This window comes from Ostrinia furnacalis, unplaced genomic scaffold (assembly GCF_004193835.3).
Source record: "Ostrinia furnacalis isolate ACB-3 unplaced genomic scaffold, ASM419383v2 OfSCF1475, whole genome shotgun sequence".
In the NCBI taxonomy this organism is placed as follows: Eukaryota; Metazoa; Arthropoda; class Insecta; order Lepidoptera; family Crambidae; genus Ostrinia; species Ostrinia furnacalis.
Genome location: NW_021131714.1, coordinates 202,270 through 220,232, shown reverse-complemented (window position 1 = coordinate 220,232; position 17,963 = coordinate 202,270). Strand labels below are relative to the sequence as shown.

The window sequence follows — 17,963 nt, the reverse complement described above, 5'->3', positions numbered from 1 at the left end:
TTAATTGCTAACTATTCTATCAAAGTAATGAAACTCCATGCTCTCCTTTGACCTGGTCTCCGATCGTTCTTGTTTTGTTTGTTCGGCCGTTCAATTTCAGCATTGTTAGACGTGCTATCTGTGGAAGGTTTTTATTCCAGGGCCAATCAAAGGCCTGACAATGACTGATGGCCGTGAGTCGCGGGAAGCCGACTGATCCTGGGCTGCTACCAGTCAGAACGAACAAAGGACACGTTCAGATTGCTTATTCATGTAATGCGAATGATGTGACACTTCTGCTACTTCTAAAAATTTCATTTACCTACCTTTTTCATGACTACCGAACGTCTCAATGTAATAAGTAGGAATTAAGTATAATGCAAAAGTAACTATTCGTAAGTTCTTTTTTAGTTTTGTTTTTATGCTTAACGAAACTGCTGAACCATGCGCGTACCTATAGGTTGGTAGGTAGTTGCACGGAGAAAGGCAGAGGCTACCGTTTATAGTGGACATACAAAGAGCCTTCTAAGATCTAAGTACCTACATAATAATTTTCGTTATCATAGCCCATTATCTATCTATCTATCTATATAAATAAAAATGAATTGATGTTCGTTAGTCTGATTAAAACTCGAGAACGGCTGGGCCGATTGAGCTGATTTTGGTTTTAAAATGTTTGTCGTAGTCCAGGGTAGGTCTAAACGGTGAGCAAATATGCGCGCGATATTGTTTTTCTGTGACAGACAAAATTCGACGCGGGCGAAGCCGCGGGCGGAAAGCTAGTTATAAATAATATTGTATCTTTTGTGCACTGAGAATTATTATGTTAAGCTCATGCAGGCGACCTGGAAGCCAGAAAACTATTAGTAATATTGGTTGCACGCGCGCAATATATCAAATAGGTACCTGCAGGTAGATTTTAAATCTTTACCTACTTCAGATGGAAGTTTGCTATATGCGAGTCTGTCAGGAATAGCCATTATTTCACTGGTTCAAAATATCTGAGTAACTTAAAATGTTTGAACCTGTGTAGGTATTAGCAGGCCTGTTCATCTCCGCGAGTTTACATCGAAAACAAAACACGCACGATGGCCCCACCTACAGGATACTATTCGACAAGGCCTCACATACGAGCGAACATTGACTCACGCACGCGTATTCTTGTGTATGATGGAATAAAATTAAGAAAATGGTGTACTAAATATTGTGCAGTATTTAACTGCCTAAATAATAATAAAAACACAGAATGTACTTTTTTAAGTTGCCTCAAGACACTGAGAGGTAAATATTAAGTAGTTAATATTATTCATGATAATTCATGCTAAATCATGTATTTCCTCCGCCATTTTCCGCAGTTTGGCACGTCACGTCACATCATTTTACCGAAGTCAGCCCTATAGGTAGGTGCCTATAGCTTCGGCGCAGTGCCGATCACTGACGTTTGTCAACAAAATGGTGCTTGACTCTTGAGACAGGCTAAATTACACCATATTGTTAATGACATTGAGCATACATTTTTTTAAATACCTTCGCGAAGTAAAACTTCTGTACGTAATACTTATTATTATTCTGTGGTATTAGTTAAATTTCATCTACCTCTACATGTTATTACTGCTCAAATATAACTTCAGGACTTTGTAAACAAATTCAACCAAACTCGTAATTCAAGACTTATGGGTAGTTCTACAAATCAGGGAATTTTACGGGGCTCAACTTGCAGCTCCTTAAATTATCAATTAATAGTTCTCGTTTTAGGGTATTAATAAAGTTTAACTCACATAGTACTTGGTCACTGAATTTCAACACGTTTTAATAAAAACATCCCAGACAAAAATGGCTTCAAATGGGAAAAATTCTCATTTCCCTGTGGGGTGACATTCCAGAATTCATGATGTAAATCACAATAAAAAATATATAAAAATATAATTAGTCAAAAATAACATTGTATTGAAAGTAACCATTAGTGTATCTTTCATTTAACCTATATGGATTATGTTTGAATTCCCTATTTACATAATTTTTTGATTGCTGAACAAAGGCGACACGAATTAAGTATCACTTCCCTGCCACCTATAAACACGTTAAAATCTGTAACAAAACAAAGGGTAAGCCACGTTGTCGTTCTTATGTATTTAAGTATGCAGTTAAGTTCGCCTAGTGAAACGTTTATTTCGCCCAAATCGTCAGTCAGTTAGACGCAGCTACGCTGTTATCATCGTCTGTCGTGTCTGGGCCAGACAACTTCTCACTCATCTGTTACGTATTTATAACAGTATTTTATATTATTTTAGGGCAATTATGAAACAATATTGTCAAACTCGCTTGCGTCCATTGACTGATAATATTAAATTTGATATGAAGTTTATATAATTCATGATTTTGGCAAAATACATCAAAAATCTCACTTCCCTGTGTATCATTTCCCTGGGTTTACGAAGAAAATGGAAAAGTTAATATCGACTAACCAGCAAAACTTACTGCCATATAAAGGCATTTTACAAATACACTAAGTGCAGGCAAATGCATACACTCCATTGAAACTGGATACTCCATTTTGACTTGCTTGACTCTATACAAACTTTTAGCTGTTTTTGCAGTAACGTGTGCGAGCACTTCCAAATAGGCATCGTAAAATATTCTTCCATGAAAGCAAATGTTGATGACGCTTAAACTGAATCTGAAACTGAGACCATTAATGCCTGCAACACCAGTATTTTGATTCATCAGACTTGGTTGACCTTACGAGTGTACTGGGACTGAATGAACATTGAAGATCCTGATGGATTGCTGGAGATGCCGAAAATAGATACTAACGAATTGTTTCCAGTCGAAGAAAAGCGTCGAGGAAAGAAGAGGAAGATAATAGAAGGAGATACGAATAGTAGGGAAAAGTCAAAGAGATCAAGTGACGGAAAAAGAAGCAACCTAAATGAGTTCCATGTTCAATTGATAGTGGACCTTTATGATGCACATAAAAGTATTTTTTATTATTTTTAGAATAAAGACTATAAACTCAAATGCCTCTTTCAGTTAAATTTTCACTATCCTGTATTGTTCTCACTTCCCTGTCCACCGAAAATAGAAAAACCGCTATAAAATCAATATTTATCATAATTTTGTCTGACCCGTTAAAAATTGGATATGTTGTAGTATATTCTTGGTCTTTAGTCACTGTTTATACTGATTACTAACAAAAACTGGAGATTCATTTTATGGTCCTAAATAATTCCACCGTGAGTAGAACTACCCTTATCCTGCGAATAATAGATAGACCACTAATTGTATAAAGTTGACAACTTCCCGTTTTATCAAATCTTATTCCGGAATATTTGGTAAGTAACTGTTTATCCGAGTTTAAATTGGTACCAAAATTCACCAAGGCAGCTACTTAGTAACTTCATAAAGGCGGAATAAAATTATCAGACAGTTAGACCCAAAGGTACATTATTACGCGAATGATTTCATCACTAGTTTGGATGGTACCTACCTATAATAATTATAATATTCGTGTAGCGTTATTAAATCTGCTTGAAGGGAGTCTCAAAAATCATGACCGTGCAGAAATAAATGAAACCTACGACACCAAGATCGTGTAATTTTCCAACAAAAAAACAATAGCATCCACGTGACCATCAGCCCCATTTCCGAGAGTGACCGCGGCCATAGTAAAGTTTGTATTTGCTCTGCCACGGCTGTAACGGCCCGTACACGTGTCGCTTCGCTGACCCTTTATTAATTTGCGTAAAAGTCGCGTTAGAACCATTGCTATGAGTGAGGTACTCCGCTAATGTGATTGAAACAATTTTATTGGCATATTTCAATAAAGTCCTGAACTCTATAGTTAAGACTGTATATGGACAACGGATGTCGCGACTTTCAATAATTAGAAAAAACATTTTAACTACGTAAGCACGGACTTCGCTGATTCAAAAAACTGAAATTAAAATTCCCCGGAATTTTAAAACGAGAGGATCCCGTGTCGCATTTTATAAATATCAATGTCAATATTCAGTGTACGCAACAAAAAATCTCTGAAACAGTATCTCAGACTTTTCATACGCTCTACAGTTTTTGAACTGCGCTAGCACGGACATAACAGCCACTCACCGTAGTTGTTGCATACCAGATGCACTTTAGCAGTGTCGTGGCGGCAGTCCTTTAGCTCTTAGCAAGCCGCTCTCGTTCCGCTGGAAGGCGCGGTAAGTCTTCACCGTACCCTGCACCAGCGGGAAAACCACCTAGCACGGACATAACAGCCACTCACCATAGTTGTTGCACACTAGATGCACTTTAGCGGTGTCGTGACGGCACTCCTTCAGCTCTCTCAATAGACCGCCCTCACTCCGCTGGAAGGCGCGGTAGGTCTGCGCCACGCCCGAAAGCGACGCGCGGCCGGCGCGGGATCCCGCGGGCAGCCCGCCTTGGACGAAGCTCTTGTTCAGCAAGCTGAGGAAGAAGGATTGAGTTAGAAGGGCTCTGGATGATCTGGTAGTTTGAGTGTCTTGTAATCTTGAGAGGGACCGTCAGGTACTCTTTCTCATACTTTTAAAACACTACCTAAGTGGTAGTTTGAAGAAAATAGGCCACTATCTTACCTAAGTCTATCGCTATAACAACAATGTTAAAAGCATTGTTGTGGTCCGGCAGTTAGAGGTAAGATAGCCAGTTCCTCCGTGGTCGAGGATTCCGGGTGAAGCTCGCTTCCACCTTCGGCCTGATCAACATTCACCTACTATCCGGTAAGATACAGGCCAAGAGCTTCCTCGTTGTGGATAAAAAAATATCTTCAAAGGTGAAGACTATAAAGAGGTCATCAGCAACATCACATTTCAGCCACAAGATCTCCACTGCTGAACATAGGCCTCCCCCAAGTATTTGCGGATTGACCGGTTGAAAATGATCCGCATCCAGAAGCAACCTTTACAAGGTCTTCTGCCCACCTTTTGGGTAAACCTCCTACGCTGTTTACCATTCAAAAAGAAAAGATGTAATTTAAAAAAGTGTATGTATGGTTGATGAATGCTTTGGGTGATAGGAGGATGTTCATATTATGGTACTCACGAGTATCCCAGCATGGAGCATAGCTTGAGCGCGGTGTTGTTGTCGAGCGCGCCGAGGCAGGCGGGGTACCACGACTGGTTGACGGCGCGGTACACCTGCAGCTCGCCGCGCCCGATGTCGCCGTTCGCCTCGCTCAGACGCACTGCACAGATAAAATGTATTAAGGTTTCAACCACACCATCGCGTGCAGATCGCCATTGCCGGTGCGATCACGGCGCCATCATAGGCCAATGACAGAACGTGCCAACTGTCATGGAACGTTGGCCTATGATCGCGCTGGCGATAGCGATCTGCACGTGTTGGTGTGGCAGAGAAATGGCATGTCACGGACAACAGCCTTGACGCTTTGGCGTGGCAGTTGACTGTACTTTTTCATAACAGTAAGGGAGACAATTACAGGCAGTATCATTAGGTTACCTTTGAAGCGTCGCCTTTTGAGATGAGGCGTGATTTCCGCAGTGTCGACCCACTGCGCTCGTCCACGGAGCATGTTAGCATCTTTCTTCGCTTGTGTGTTGTGTGTGTTCCAACTAAGCTACCCTTGAAAAGTGGCAGTACAGAGCTATAGTCTGGTCCGAGAGCACGTAGAATTTTGTCCAATGACCCCAAGCTACCCATTAATTATATTTCTGTCGCGACTGTGCGACGGGCGCCCGCAGTGAGTGTGCGAGCGCGACAGCAACATAATTACGCGCGAGCGATAAGGATGGGTAGCTTGGGGTCATTGGACAAAATTCTACGTGCTCCCGGACCAGACTTTAGCAGCAGGCGGTACTCACGGCAGTTGCGCTCGTCCTGCCCCCACGGGCAGTCGACGCGGCCGTCGCACATGTGCGCCTGCGAGATGCAGCGCTGGTTGCCGCAGTGGACGTCGCCGCTGCGCTTGCACACGCGGCAGTTCAGCTCGTCGGAGCGGTCGGCGCAGTCCACGTGCCCGTCGCAGCGCCAGTCGTGCGGGATGCAGCGCTTCACGTCGCATTGGAAGCCGGTGGGGCACACTAAGATGGAAAGGCGTAGTTAAAGTTCATTTGTACCTAATTTAGGATAGCAGACTTCAAATGTACAGCGCCGGCGCACGGGTGACTTTTGTCACTGTGGCAGGATGTGTCTCGTTTTAGTCTTTACATTAAAAACCTCAACTCTTTAATTACTAGGTAAGATACAAACAACTGCTCTGCTCTCGTATGTTCACACAAAGAAATTTTGTCCTTAAGAAAATAATATGTTATGAAATAATTAACATCTGCCAATGAAATAAAATTCAAGTTGAAAATAAGTCACCCACGTTCTCATTTTGATAAACTACGTCATCACAATTAAATAACAGCATTCAAGTTGAAAATTATTCGAACGCACCTTGTCACTTTGATAACATCACAAATAATGTAATTTCACAATTGAGAAAACGAAGCCAGACGCCATTGTTACAATAAAAACGTGGCGCAGAGTTCAACGCCTCCCTTGAAGTCGCATAAATTCGGAATTTAGCAAATAACGCCCAAAATATTGACTAACCTGGTTTGGCGGCGCGGAACCTGGCCTCCTTGACCTCCCGGTTGCCCAGGCACACGTCGGTGTCGGTCGACTCAGGGAATATCTCGCACTGCAGGTAGTCGGGCATGGAAAGTCCGAACACTTCGAGGAAGAAGCCGCAGCGCCGCATTGTTTCTACACGAAAATATTGTTCATTGCACACTTTTTATTACTCCATTGCACTTTTTGAAATTATAACTTGCAACAGATACCTATGAGAAAAATGTTCGAGAACACGATATCACTAGCTAATAAAATGGGGCGAGGACGCAATGACATTTGCTAGGGCGCATATTTGTAATCTACCCTCACTTTTTTTTAATCTTTGTGAGTTTACGAAGTGTGTTCTAACTTTAAGTATTTACTTATTATTGTTTTTTTTTGCAAGATTTTTGTCAGTTACTCAGTTTAAAATTACAAAATTAAATGAAGTTTGTGTAAAAATTGTTAAATAGATTATTATTTATAATAGAAGAAGTACAGACTACGGCACGTCAACGTAACCAATGTGGGTTCTTGTGCAGTTGTAATAGGGGCGAGTTTGAAAAAAAAAGGGTAACCTGATGTGCTGTCGTGTGTACAAAAATTAGAACAGCACAATTTTCGATAAGAAGCGATTTTTTACAAATAAATCTGAGTAAAGAAAAATAATTACCTACAAGGGAACTCAACATCACGTAATAATGAATTAGAATAGTAATGATGAACGAGTCGAAAAAACCTACTCAGTTGAAACAAATAACTACAAACTTCAATGGGCAAAACTCCACCAACAAGAAAGACGTAGTTAAGTTCTGAATGAATAAAGGCTAACGAGCATGCTATCAACTGGCTCCAAAGTGACTGTCTTCGCCTTCAACTTTTCAAACAAGAAAGATCGCCAACGCTGAAATGAAAATGGGCGGTATTTTCCGAAACTTACAGTCAACAGGTCGAAAGCCGAAATCTGGATTAAAATAATAATAGACTTATATTATTTACCCATGCTGTGACATACCTACTTGGGTACATAATTTGTTAGTTGTCAGTTTCTTCAGATCAAATCAACCAGTTTGATCATGAAAAAAATAATACTTACATATTATGTTCTTTAACTTTTGAGAAGCGAGTTCAAAAATCATCATTTCAGCTTATTATTAATATTAATTAGCACTTCTTCTTAAACCTACGCGTGAGAGGTTAGAATCTAGAGGGAGATACTTCCCTCTTTCCATACAGTCGCTGTCAAACTTTTTTTCAGTTATTAGGTGAGGTTTTTAGTTACTGGGTGTCCTAGACTAAGTTTCCCGAGGCTATTGGTTTCCAGGACCTGTTTAAGCCCTTTCTTTTACTTTTTTTTCTTCCTTAAAAAACTAAATTAAAAGCAAAAAGATAAAGAAGGGCTTCGTAGCTTACCTTGGCACAGGCTCCGGCAGGGGCGCACCATGTGTCCCAGCGGGCCGCACTTGGGCACGAAGAGCGAGCAGAGGAACAGCGCCGTCAGCTCGTAGCAGCGCACGTCCACCACCGCGTCGTAGATCTCCAGGTCCTGCGGCAACCAGGCAGGTTACAATCCGTGACGTCACGACAACAGTCAAAATTCGGGGCTACACACATTGCCACAAAGACCTTAACTGGTTGGGATTTTTATTGGCGGTCAAGCTGTAGATCCTGGCTACATACCAGTTGCAGCGGTGGGAACGAGAGGTGGGAATAGTCCCGTTACACACAGTGCTAGCGGCGTCAGTAGTCAGCGGACGGTCGAGGTAAGCAACAGATACTCGTACTTATTTACTGGAAAACACTGACTTACATAAATAAAATATCGGTAGGTAGTAGCTGCCTATTTATGATCGGCTCCTTTAAAATTTAAAATAGAACTTCAGTGGCTCCGATCGCGCTAAATATTGTGTATAATTACTAATACTGGAGATACGGGTCGGTGAATAAAAGTATTTAAAATAATTAACTATTACTTACATAAATGAGCCGTGGAATTAAAGTTGATACGTGAAAATTCGAGAGAGCGAGAAAAAACAAAAGAATAACAATATTGGTCATCGAAAAAAGAATAGAGCTTTTTTAGTGGCCAGTGTCGCGTGGCCACCGTTGTGCGGCTAGCACAATTTAAATAACAATCTACAAGTACCTACCACATCTAAAATGGTAAGTCCATAACAGCATGACTACATTAAACGACATAGATATCTGAGATGCGACATGTTGGCAAGTATCCAGAATATAAGTTCCATTTTGATGTAAGACTGTATAATAATATAGAGGTACGTAGCTAGGTGGCTACTAGGTGGACCGACGATCTGGTAAAGGTTGCGGGAAGTGCCTGGATGCGGGCAGCGCAGGACCGTTCATTATGGAAAACCTTGGGGGAGGCTTTGTCCAGCAGTGGACGTCATTTGGCTGAAACGAACGAACGAACGAACTTAGCTAATGTATTCAGTGGCAGTAGTGGCTTTTTTAATTTTCCTTTATCACTTGTCACTTGAATACAGTATCCAGGTGTATTATTATCCACTTAATATAGATAGGTACTTGTACCGCGTAGTAAGTTAAATCGGTATTGTAAGTATTTGATAGAACTTAGTTCGCTCAGACAAAACTAATAAAACTAAATTGTAATGTACCTACCTACAACATTATCATAAAATGCAGCAAGCAGCTCAGTCGTCCCGTCTTTGTCTAGCTATCTATCTACAACTACCCTAACTACTTAACTCGATACTAAGTCGCCTCGTCACCGCTAACAAGACGGGTTGTTGAGAGAAAATTGCTGTAAGCTGTAAGACCCCGACGCGTCTAACGAACGCGGCTACACACATGAAAGAAGCATAGTGGGGCCACAGTTTGCCGAAGCGAAATTCTATTTAAAATACAAAAATAACGGTGTGGTTTCGGAACATAAGGTATGTTTTGTTATGTTTTACTTTTCGCCAAAAACTAGTTTGTCATTTTAGTTGCACTATCCTAGCGTTTGAGTGCCATCAAAATAATAATATAGTAGAGTAGAATATTGTGTATTATACACCTCAATATTGCAATATAGAGCGATGAATACGGCGGAGTAGCTCGCTAACAAGACGGCTTGTGGCGGCAAAATGAGTCCGTTGTAGTGTTGTGTCTAGGGTTGCCAGGTCCAAAATCAGAAAAGCCGGACTCCGTGCTTCATTTGGCCGGACATTTTACCCTAAAAGCAAGCAAATAGTGTCAGCTCGTGAGTGACTACTATACTATCATCATCGGTTGCTAACCACATCCTGATGCGTGAGCTTCATATTATTCTGTGCCTCGCCTTTCGCCTGGCGCGGCAACCCAATAAAAAGCCGGACAGGCCGGACAACACAATATTTGGCCGGACAAGACCGTAAAAAGCCAAACATGTCCGGCTAAAGCCGGACGCCTGGCAACCCTAGTTGTGTCGTGACTTGTGAGGCGGCCGACGCGACGCTAACGAACACACAAGAGTAGAGTAACATCTTTCAATAGAACCGTTTGCTGCGTTTGAATATAAATATTAACTCGTAGTTACATTGTAAGTAAACACGACACATCTTGATATGGCCATAGAGCAGTGAATATCTAACAAGACGACTTGTAGCGGCGAAAACGAGGCTGTTGTGTCATGACGTGCGAGGCGGTCGACGCGCGCTAACGAACACACGAAAGTAGAGTGTAACCTCTTTCAATAGAACTGTTTGCTGCGTTTGAATATGAACAATAACTCATAGTTACATTGTAGATGCATCTTGCATCTGGATAAGTATGGCATAAAATATGGTGGCGAAAGAAGATTAACAAGACGGCTTGTGGTAACAAAATGAGTCAGTGGTAAGTGGCTCCTGATGCGCTTACAAATACTTACATTATAATCTGCATAACCAAGAGCCTACGTATTACAATAAACCTTCTGGCTACTGCAACAACATTTAGGACAATAATCTCCTTTTTATGATGTCGGTTAAAAAGAGACTCATCCTTACAACACTAACACTAGAAATATGAATAAACTTGCCGTTCCAAACTTCGGGTTAAAGTAAAGTTGGTTTAGTTAGTTCTTGAGGAAATACAAAACTTTGTTATTAAGAAAGTCTAATTAAATAAAATTAAACAATAATGTCTCGTTTTTTTTTCAACTTTCAGAGCGCATAAAGTTTTCTAAACCAATTGTAGATTATAATAAGCCCAAAAATATCCACACAACAAAGGAAATCCCAGCAAAAACATCGCGCGCGTAACATTTCGTACATTTCCCGTATCTGATAGTATTTATTCGGATAAAATCGGTAATCTGAAAGCCGGATGTCTGCCGTCACGGTGCTTGACAGCGGATATTACATGATTCCAAAACTTGCCAATATTTATTAAACGCGTTACAATAATAGTGTAATCATATGTAAATAATCTCGTCTGAAAGAATGTTAATACGAACACAATAATGGAAAGTATTTTGTTGATCGAAATAAGTTTTAGTTGCTAGAATTGACAAAAAATTTAGGCTATCAAAGTTTTTAAAGACAATTCTAGTTCCAAAGTATCTCAACTTCAACACTTCGTCGACTACTTCTTTCTCACTAAAAGTGTCGTTTTCTAACTGAAACTGCCGCTTCAAACGCTCTAACTTCCTTCAACTGCCGATGGCTCGTCTTATCAGCGCATAAAATAATTACATTATAACACAGCGAACGTGCCCCGGTCGCAGATACGTAGATTAGGCCCCGGCTAAGTACACAAGTTAATAGGCCCCCGAGCTCTCTGATCTTCCCGTCGATCATCGGACGATATTCATTTACTCTATTGCGCACTTAATTGAAGCATTTTCGGTAGGAATTTTCCTAACGACTATGATATCGAACGATTTTCGTAGTTTAACGATGTCTTAAGGTATTATCGATGAAAGCCTTCGTTTGTGAGAGCTTTGAATGCCAGTTGATCGTTCAAAATTAATACCGAAAAGTTGCAGAGCAGCTTTTGCTAAAAAATAAGTAATTAAGTAACATAAACACTGTAAAAGTTTTTACAGAAGGTGGATAATTACTTTGAACGTCTAACACCTAGATGTCCTTTATAAATCGACATCGAAGATTGATGAACTGACGACAGACACACTGATAGAAGCTATCGATTGCCACCATTGGAGATCGATGGAGTGGCAAATGTAGTGAACCTATATAGGCCAAAACTATAATGGAACATACCTAGATTTTGTTGCTCGAGTCCTAGCGATTAAATAACATTAAAGCTGGAATTAAAACTATTAATTAGCGTCGCCAAATCCGATGAAGCGCCGTAAGCCCCTAATAGCGTGTTACCGAATGGAGGGGATCAAAGAATTTTCCTTGACCACTTGAAGTGCTTCCGAGGGACATAGTCTATGTCCGCTATCGATTTGGGAATAGGTAGGTACTAGCTTGACAATGATACGGTTTTTCGGTTAATTGTTTAGATAGTTGTGTCCAAATAAAATATCGCGCGATTTGGACATTAAATAATAAGAAGTTAGCAGGTTATCAACCAACATATTTACTAGCAAGTCAAATAAATATCAAGCAAAACAACAAAGTAGGTAAATATTATATTTTCTTAAGCAAAAGGCTTAAGCATAAGTTGATTTAGGTCCATTTTATTTTACTTTTTTGCTTCATAATCTGTATGTAATCTGTCTAATATTTTTATTTATCAGAATAAGAATCGGTACTAAGAGCAGACAGGCAAAAAATTTTAACATCAGCGACGATGAGAGATACTCCGGTAAGTTAGCAGATATGGGACTATTCTCACCTTTCGTTCCCATCGCTGCAACTCCTGTGTAGCCAGGATCTACAGCTTGACCGCCAATAAAAACCCAGCCAGTGAAGGTCAAGTTTCGAAATTAATCAGAAGCAGGCCTGGCTCACTCCGCGCGGCACATCCGATAATTACCTACAGCGAAGCGCCCCGCCGGCGGGTATTATATCAGTCGAGTGTCACGCGCGCGCCCGTCAGGACGCTGGCGTGCGTTGTATATGTACCTAATTCTATGATCGAAGTATTATTTAAAAATGGACATAAAGAGAAATAAATATTGTGCGGGGTTCGGGTGTTTAAATTCGAAAAGAAATCTACACCGGATTTATCTTTTTTTTCGCTTCCCAAAGATGCTGAAAGGTATGTTGGTCATGTAGGTAATCAATAATTCTTAGGATAGTATAGGAACCTAACCTACCATGACTACTGCTCAGAATGCGTTCGTTCGTTTCAGCCAAATGACGTCCACTGCTGGACAAAGGCCTCTCCCAAGGTTTTCCATAATGAATGCGTACTACTTACCTACATACGTACCTCATTACATATAAGTAGATTAATTAATTTTTCACTAGACAGCAACCCTAACAACGTAAGAAGAGTTCAGAGGCACGCGATAGAAAGAGACAAAACTTGTAGGTGAATAAAATTGTAGGTACGTAGTGCTGTGCGAGCTGAATTCCACTGTATCGCGTCGTAGCAAGACTCGCATTTATTTAAATCGTCTTGCGGAGTAATCCTTCTGTACCTGTACTATTACTTATTCTGTGTCAGAAGAACATAGGAGGAGTTCGAAGTTAAGGTAAGTGAGCAGTGTGCTTACCATGAGTTTACGTTAGATGTGCTCGATAGCGAGTACGTCAAAAAAATCTATGAAGATTTTAGTTCTTGAAAGTAGCCGCTAGAGGCGCTGTATAATCTGTCATACATTTCATTTCTTTTTTTTACGTATTTGCTAGCGAGGACACCTAACGTAAACTCATGGTAAGCAGACAGATCTCAACTCTGAAAACGTGATCATACAAAACTCAATCTCAAAGTCACCTGTTGAGCGTCCCTCTGGCCGAAGTGTCCGATGTAGTTGGGGAACACCGTGAAGTTGTAGGTGACACGGTGCTGCTGGCAGAAGCTGACGATGACGGGCAGGCACACGCCCGGCGCCGGGTTTCTGGCGCCCGGCGGCTCCGTCGGCGCCGGCCACGTCACAACGGTGGACCGGTTCACCACTTGGGACACGTACTGGGGACAAGGATACGAGTTAAGCATGTGAAAAAGAAAAAAAATAACTAAGTAGGTACGTCCCAACGTTTTTAACACGCTTTTATTAGGTCGTCGTGTATGTGCCTATGTAATTGAATCTAAGAATCTGAATTACACGCACTTCTAATTCGTATATTCGTATCATCATGAAACTAGGCAATTTTATGTAGATTAGATGACAATACATTAGATTAGATACATAATATGGTACCATCGAGCTGGTCTGATTATGGTATCAGGAGGTGGCCTTAGGAACTCCTAAACGAAACGACGGAATCGCATTGAGTTTGGGTTAATTTGATTTGTCTTTTTGAGCACTTTAGTGTTAGATGTTGTCCAGGGTCTGATGATGGATTCGGGAGGTGTCCATAGGAACTCCTAAACGAAACGGTGGAATCACATCGAGAGAACACACACAGAACAAGTCATTTTTGGCCTTTTAGTGCAGTAATTAAAAGCGTGTTTTTAGCTTTTTAAACTATTAATTTTCATCAACTATATCAAACAAAATAAGACGGTTCTTCTATAGATTTTAATTTTGATACCCACCTACTTACGTAAACGTATAAAATACGAAAAACGAATTGAAACCTTTTAACAAAAACCTTCTCATTTGTAAAGAAGTATAAAAGGTAGATTACGAAAATTGTTAAGTTTAACAAAAGAAAACGATACCAACAATATTTCTGTTACGTGGAGTCCCGTGTTTTGTAAGAAGGCACCACCTGTTCTATTTACTGTGTGTCTCGTAACACCTTGCAGGTCCATACGGCTTATGTAAGCCTGTAAGGCCCTCGCAGGTATACTATATCGGCGGCGGAACAAGTTCCATAATTGGGACTATTTATTATCCCGGCGCATCTGCTGCCCAGTACTCTGTAACGACGGTGAACCTGTTCATGAATTTCGGCTCCGATGCAAATTATGGGTGTTTTTGGATCTCAATTGTTTCAGCATTTAATTTCCACCTATTTCAATTAATTTTGCACGTTTTGAACTAATAAGCAAGTTTATAAAATTAAGCTTATGCCTTCAGTTATGATTACCGAACGGTTACGAACCTTTATATTGTATCCTGTATTTTTGTGTGAGAAATAAAATAAAAATAAATCTTATTATCGTAGTCGATTAAAACCAGCCCTTCTGAAACCAGTTTTTTCAACAATTTATCTTAGGTCCCTAATTCATTTAAAATTTAAATTTTATATCATTCATGTGCTATCGTATTGAAATTAAGGCTCGAAAACTTCCTTCCATAACAATAACTATGTTTTAAAGCTCTGCAAGTTCAAACCGCAGCGACCAGCTTTTAAGTTATCAGGACAAACAACAATAAAAGTTTGAGAACGAAATAAATAAGCCAGACCCAGGTAGGCCAGGAGTGGCACAACGAGGCAGGCATCCCGCGGGTCACGCGGCATTCTTGCCCAGATATGCCGTAATTAAACTAAGAATGCCTTTCTTTTTTAAAACATTTCGGGAAATTTTAAATAAGCCGGGTATTCACCCACGGTCGGTGTTGCCTGCTTTGTGTTGTGTTTATGTGACATCAACTTTGCGAAAGCTACCCACCGGTGGTTGTAATTGAAATGAATGTGAAATATTCGCAGAACGGATGCATTCACAATAATACAAGTCACTAGTGGAATCAAGAGAGTGGCAAAGGTATGTATCTGAACTGACGACATTGGGTCTGGAGTCCTAAATACCAACTAAGTAGTTTTATTGTTTTCTTGAAACCATTAAAAAAGATCTTATAAATCGTGAACCGAGACGAGTACTACTCGTCTCGGTTCCTTGTTTATCGGTGGTACCTTGTTTATTGCTGAAATTTTTACAAGAAATTTTTTACAAGAAAAACGTTGGCATTGTTCAAACCAGTTTGGTCGTTTTCTTTCTTTGCGAAACATTTTCAAAAAAGTCGGTTCAATTACCTGCCCTATTGTAACATTCATAACAATTAGGTACAAATGACTTTCACAAAACGAAACCAAGCAACGTAAACGTCTTGTTACAGTTTCCTCAACGTAAAAATTAACAATGAGCGGCCAAAGAGACGCGGTGTGAAAGTTTTCAGGAACAAAGACAGAGTAGGTAAGAGTTAGGGTCACCATGCTAAAGGTGGACCAGCTTTAACACGAAAAACTTTCGAGTTCGAATCGTTTGCAAAAGTTTTAGTACGAAAACTACAACAGTGAACTTAGTATGAGAAATGGTTGCACGAAACTTATTTTGAGAATCAAAACTGTCACGTTATTGTTTAATTCGAAGGTTGAGTATCAAATTTTGTCAAATACGCAAACGATTCGAAGACGAAAGTTGTTCATGCTATAGGTAACAGGTTTGGCTACGGAACTCATCAATTCTGAAAGCGTCTATTGTTATCTCCAAAGCTCTTACTGCAATGCAACCTTCTTATGCGGCCCATGGTCAGAGACTTTTGACTTAGCAATGAGGTACCTACCCAAGTACAGTGGACGTCAAGACATCTTGTAATTTCCCAAACTATTCATCCCAGGTGAAACCCTTTCTTAACCGACTTGCGTCTTGAAGTTTGACCACTAGTTTCTGTCTCAAAATAGACGTTTTTTCGGCAGAAAATTGGAACTCTCAACAAGACATATCCGAGAAAACGTCAAAGCTTGGACATCGTACTCGACCGGCAGCCCCAAGAATTAGTCAAGTTGAGTGTTTCGGCGCAACACAACAGAATAATTGTTGTGCCGGCTTTGTGTGCCGAATCAAAAACGGTTTGCGGCCCTTTTTCTTCGTCCAGACGCTGTTGCCATTAGAAGGCCTTACTTACAACATATTGAATGTTCCAATGCTAAATTTGGAACATTTTAGGCCGCTATTAACGTCGAAAACAGTAACTGTGAATATTGTGATAATAATTTAAAATTCTTGGTTTTCTTGAACAAATGTACCTACTTAACATAAAAAATACAAATACTTATTCGATTTATATCGATGCACTATAGGCCTTATACAGAAGCTCAAAGTTGCACAGCGTGCTATGGAGAGGGCAATGCTTGGTGTTTCTTTGCGAGATCGAACCAGAAATGAGGAAAGCCGTAAACGAACTAAAGTCGCTGACATAGCCCGACGGATTAGCAATTTGAAGTGGCAATGGGCAGGGCACATAGTACGCAAAACTGACGGCCGATGGGGCAGCAAGGTTCTGGAATGGAAGCCGCGTACCGGAAAACGCAGCGTGAGACGTCCACCTACAAGGTGGACCGACGACATCGTAAAGGTAGCAGGGAAGCGCTGGACGCAGGCCGCTACCAATCGATCAACGTGGAAAGCATTGGGGGAGGCCTATGTTCAGCAGTGGACGTCCTATGGCTGAGATGATGATGATGATGATGATGATTCGATTTATAAGTCTGACCTTAAAGTAGGTATAAAAGCTTACAAAAAGCTTTGAAGATTCGACTGTCCCGAGTCTAAGACTAGGTTGCATTACTATAACAAACGTAAGTCTGTCAAACTCTATACAAAAATATCGGTTATAGTTATAGTTACGGTTTAAATAAGCTAAAAACAGAGTTCTCACCTGTACCGCAGGATTGGCTCGGAAGTAGGCGAACAGTGCGCCTGTGATGGCGAGCAGCGCCACCGCGTTGAGCGCTAGTTGCAGCACGCGAAACTTGTGCGGAGAGCCCTCCGTGCCTGCGTTCCGCATGTCACGGAGCATCTGTGAAGAACATGCAATATTATAAAAAATATATAAATAAACACTTAACTAGGCAGTGGTTCAATAGACACCACATTTAATCATTTTTTTTAATTCTATTCCACACTATTTGCACTGTTGTTGTGATGATACGATTGAAAAACAATGTTATCTTTTCGTCGGCCTTGTTAAGGGTTAACTTGAGTTGCACAACTTTCGATGGCTAAACAACGCGACGCAGCAAAGATTGCAGTCGCGACCGACGTCGTGAAAGTCAAACACTGTTACTTATGGAGCATTTAATACAACGACCGCCATTTCGGACCATAAAGTGTCTGTCTGGTTACACGCCTATTTCAATACTAATCAGACGTCAGTTCACCGTGTTAAAATGCAATACTCTGCTGAGACGATCTGTCGCTGGCACAGTCCACGTACGATATGAAATATTCGCCTTGAGTGTAATCCCTTTTATAAATAAAAGATTCGGCATTTAGCCGTGGAAAATTTCCAACCTACTAATATTATAAATGCGAAAGTTTGGATGTCTGGATCAGGGGCGTAGCTACCGCCGTATCTGCCGTATCAATTATACGGGGCCCCCGGCCTACGGGGGCCTCCAAGGTGCGTAAGCAAAAATTTATAAAAACTTCCCAAAATTTTTAAATTTCAGCAA

The 17,963-nt window shown here is 40.7% G+C and overlaps 1 protein-coding gene across 2 annotated transcripts in view; it reads right to left on the bottom strand.

Moving 5' to 3' along the window:
* The window catches only part of Corin (corin serine peptidase), a 95,149-nt gene that overhangs the window by 24,496 nt on the left and 52,690 nt on the right, over window positions 1-17,963 (bottom strand). For both annotated transcript variants that reach the window (XM_028304675.1, XM_028304676.1), the window contains exons 5-11: window positions 17,168-17,308; window positions 13,393-13,587; window positions 7,969-8,101; window positions 6,556-6,708; window positions 5,820-6,038; window positions 5,041-5,182; window positions 4,244-4,425 (exon numbers count right to left, since the gene is read on the bottom strand). In XM_028304675.1, the coding sequence (XP_028160476.1) occupies window positions 4,244-4,425; window positions 5,041-5,182; window positions 5,820-6,038; window positions 6,556-6,708; window positions 7,969-8,101; window positions 13,393-13,587; window positions 17,168-17,308 (1,165 nt within the window). The remainder of the gene's footprint in view (window positions 1-4,243; window positions 4,426-5,040; window positions 5,183-5,819; window positions 6,039-6,555; window positions 6,709-7,968; window positions 8,102-13,392; window positions 13,588-17,167; window positions 17,309-17,963) is intronic.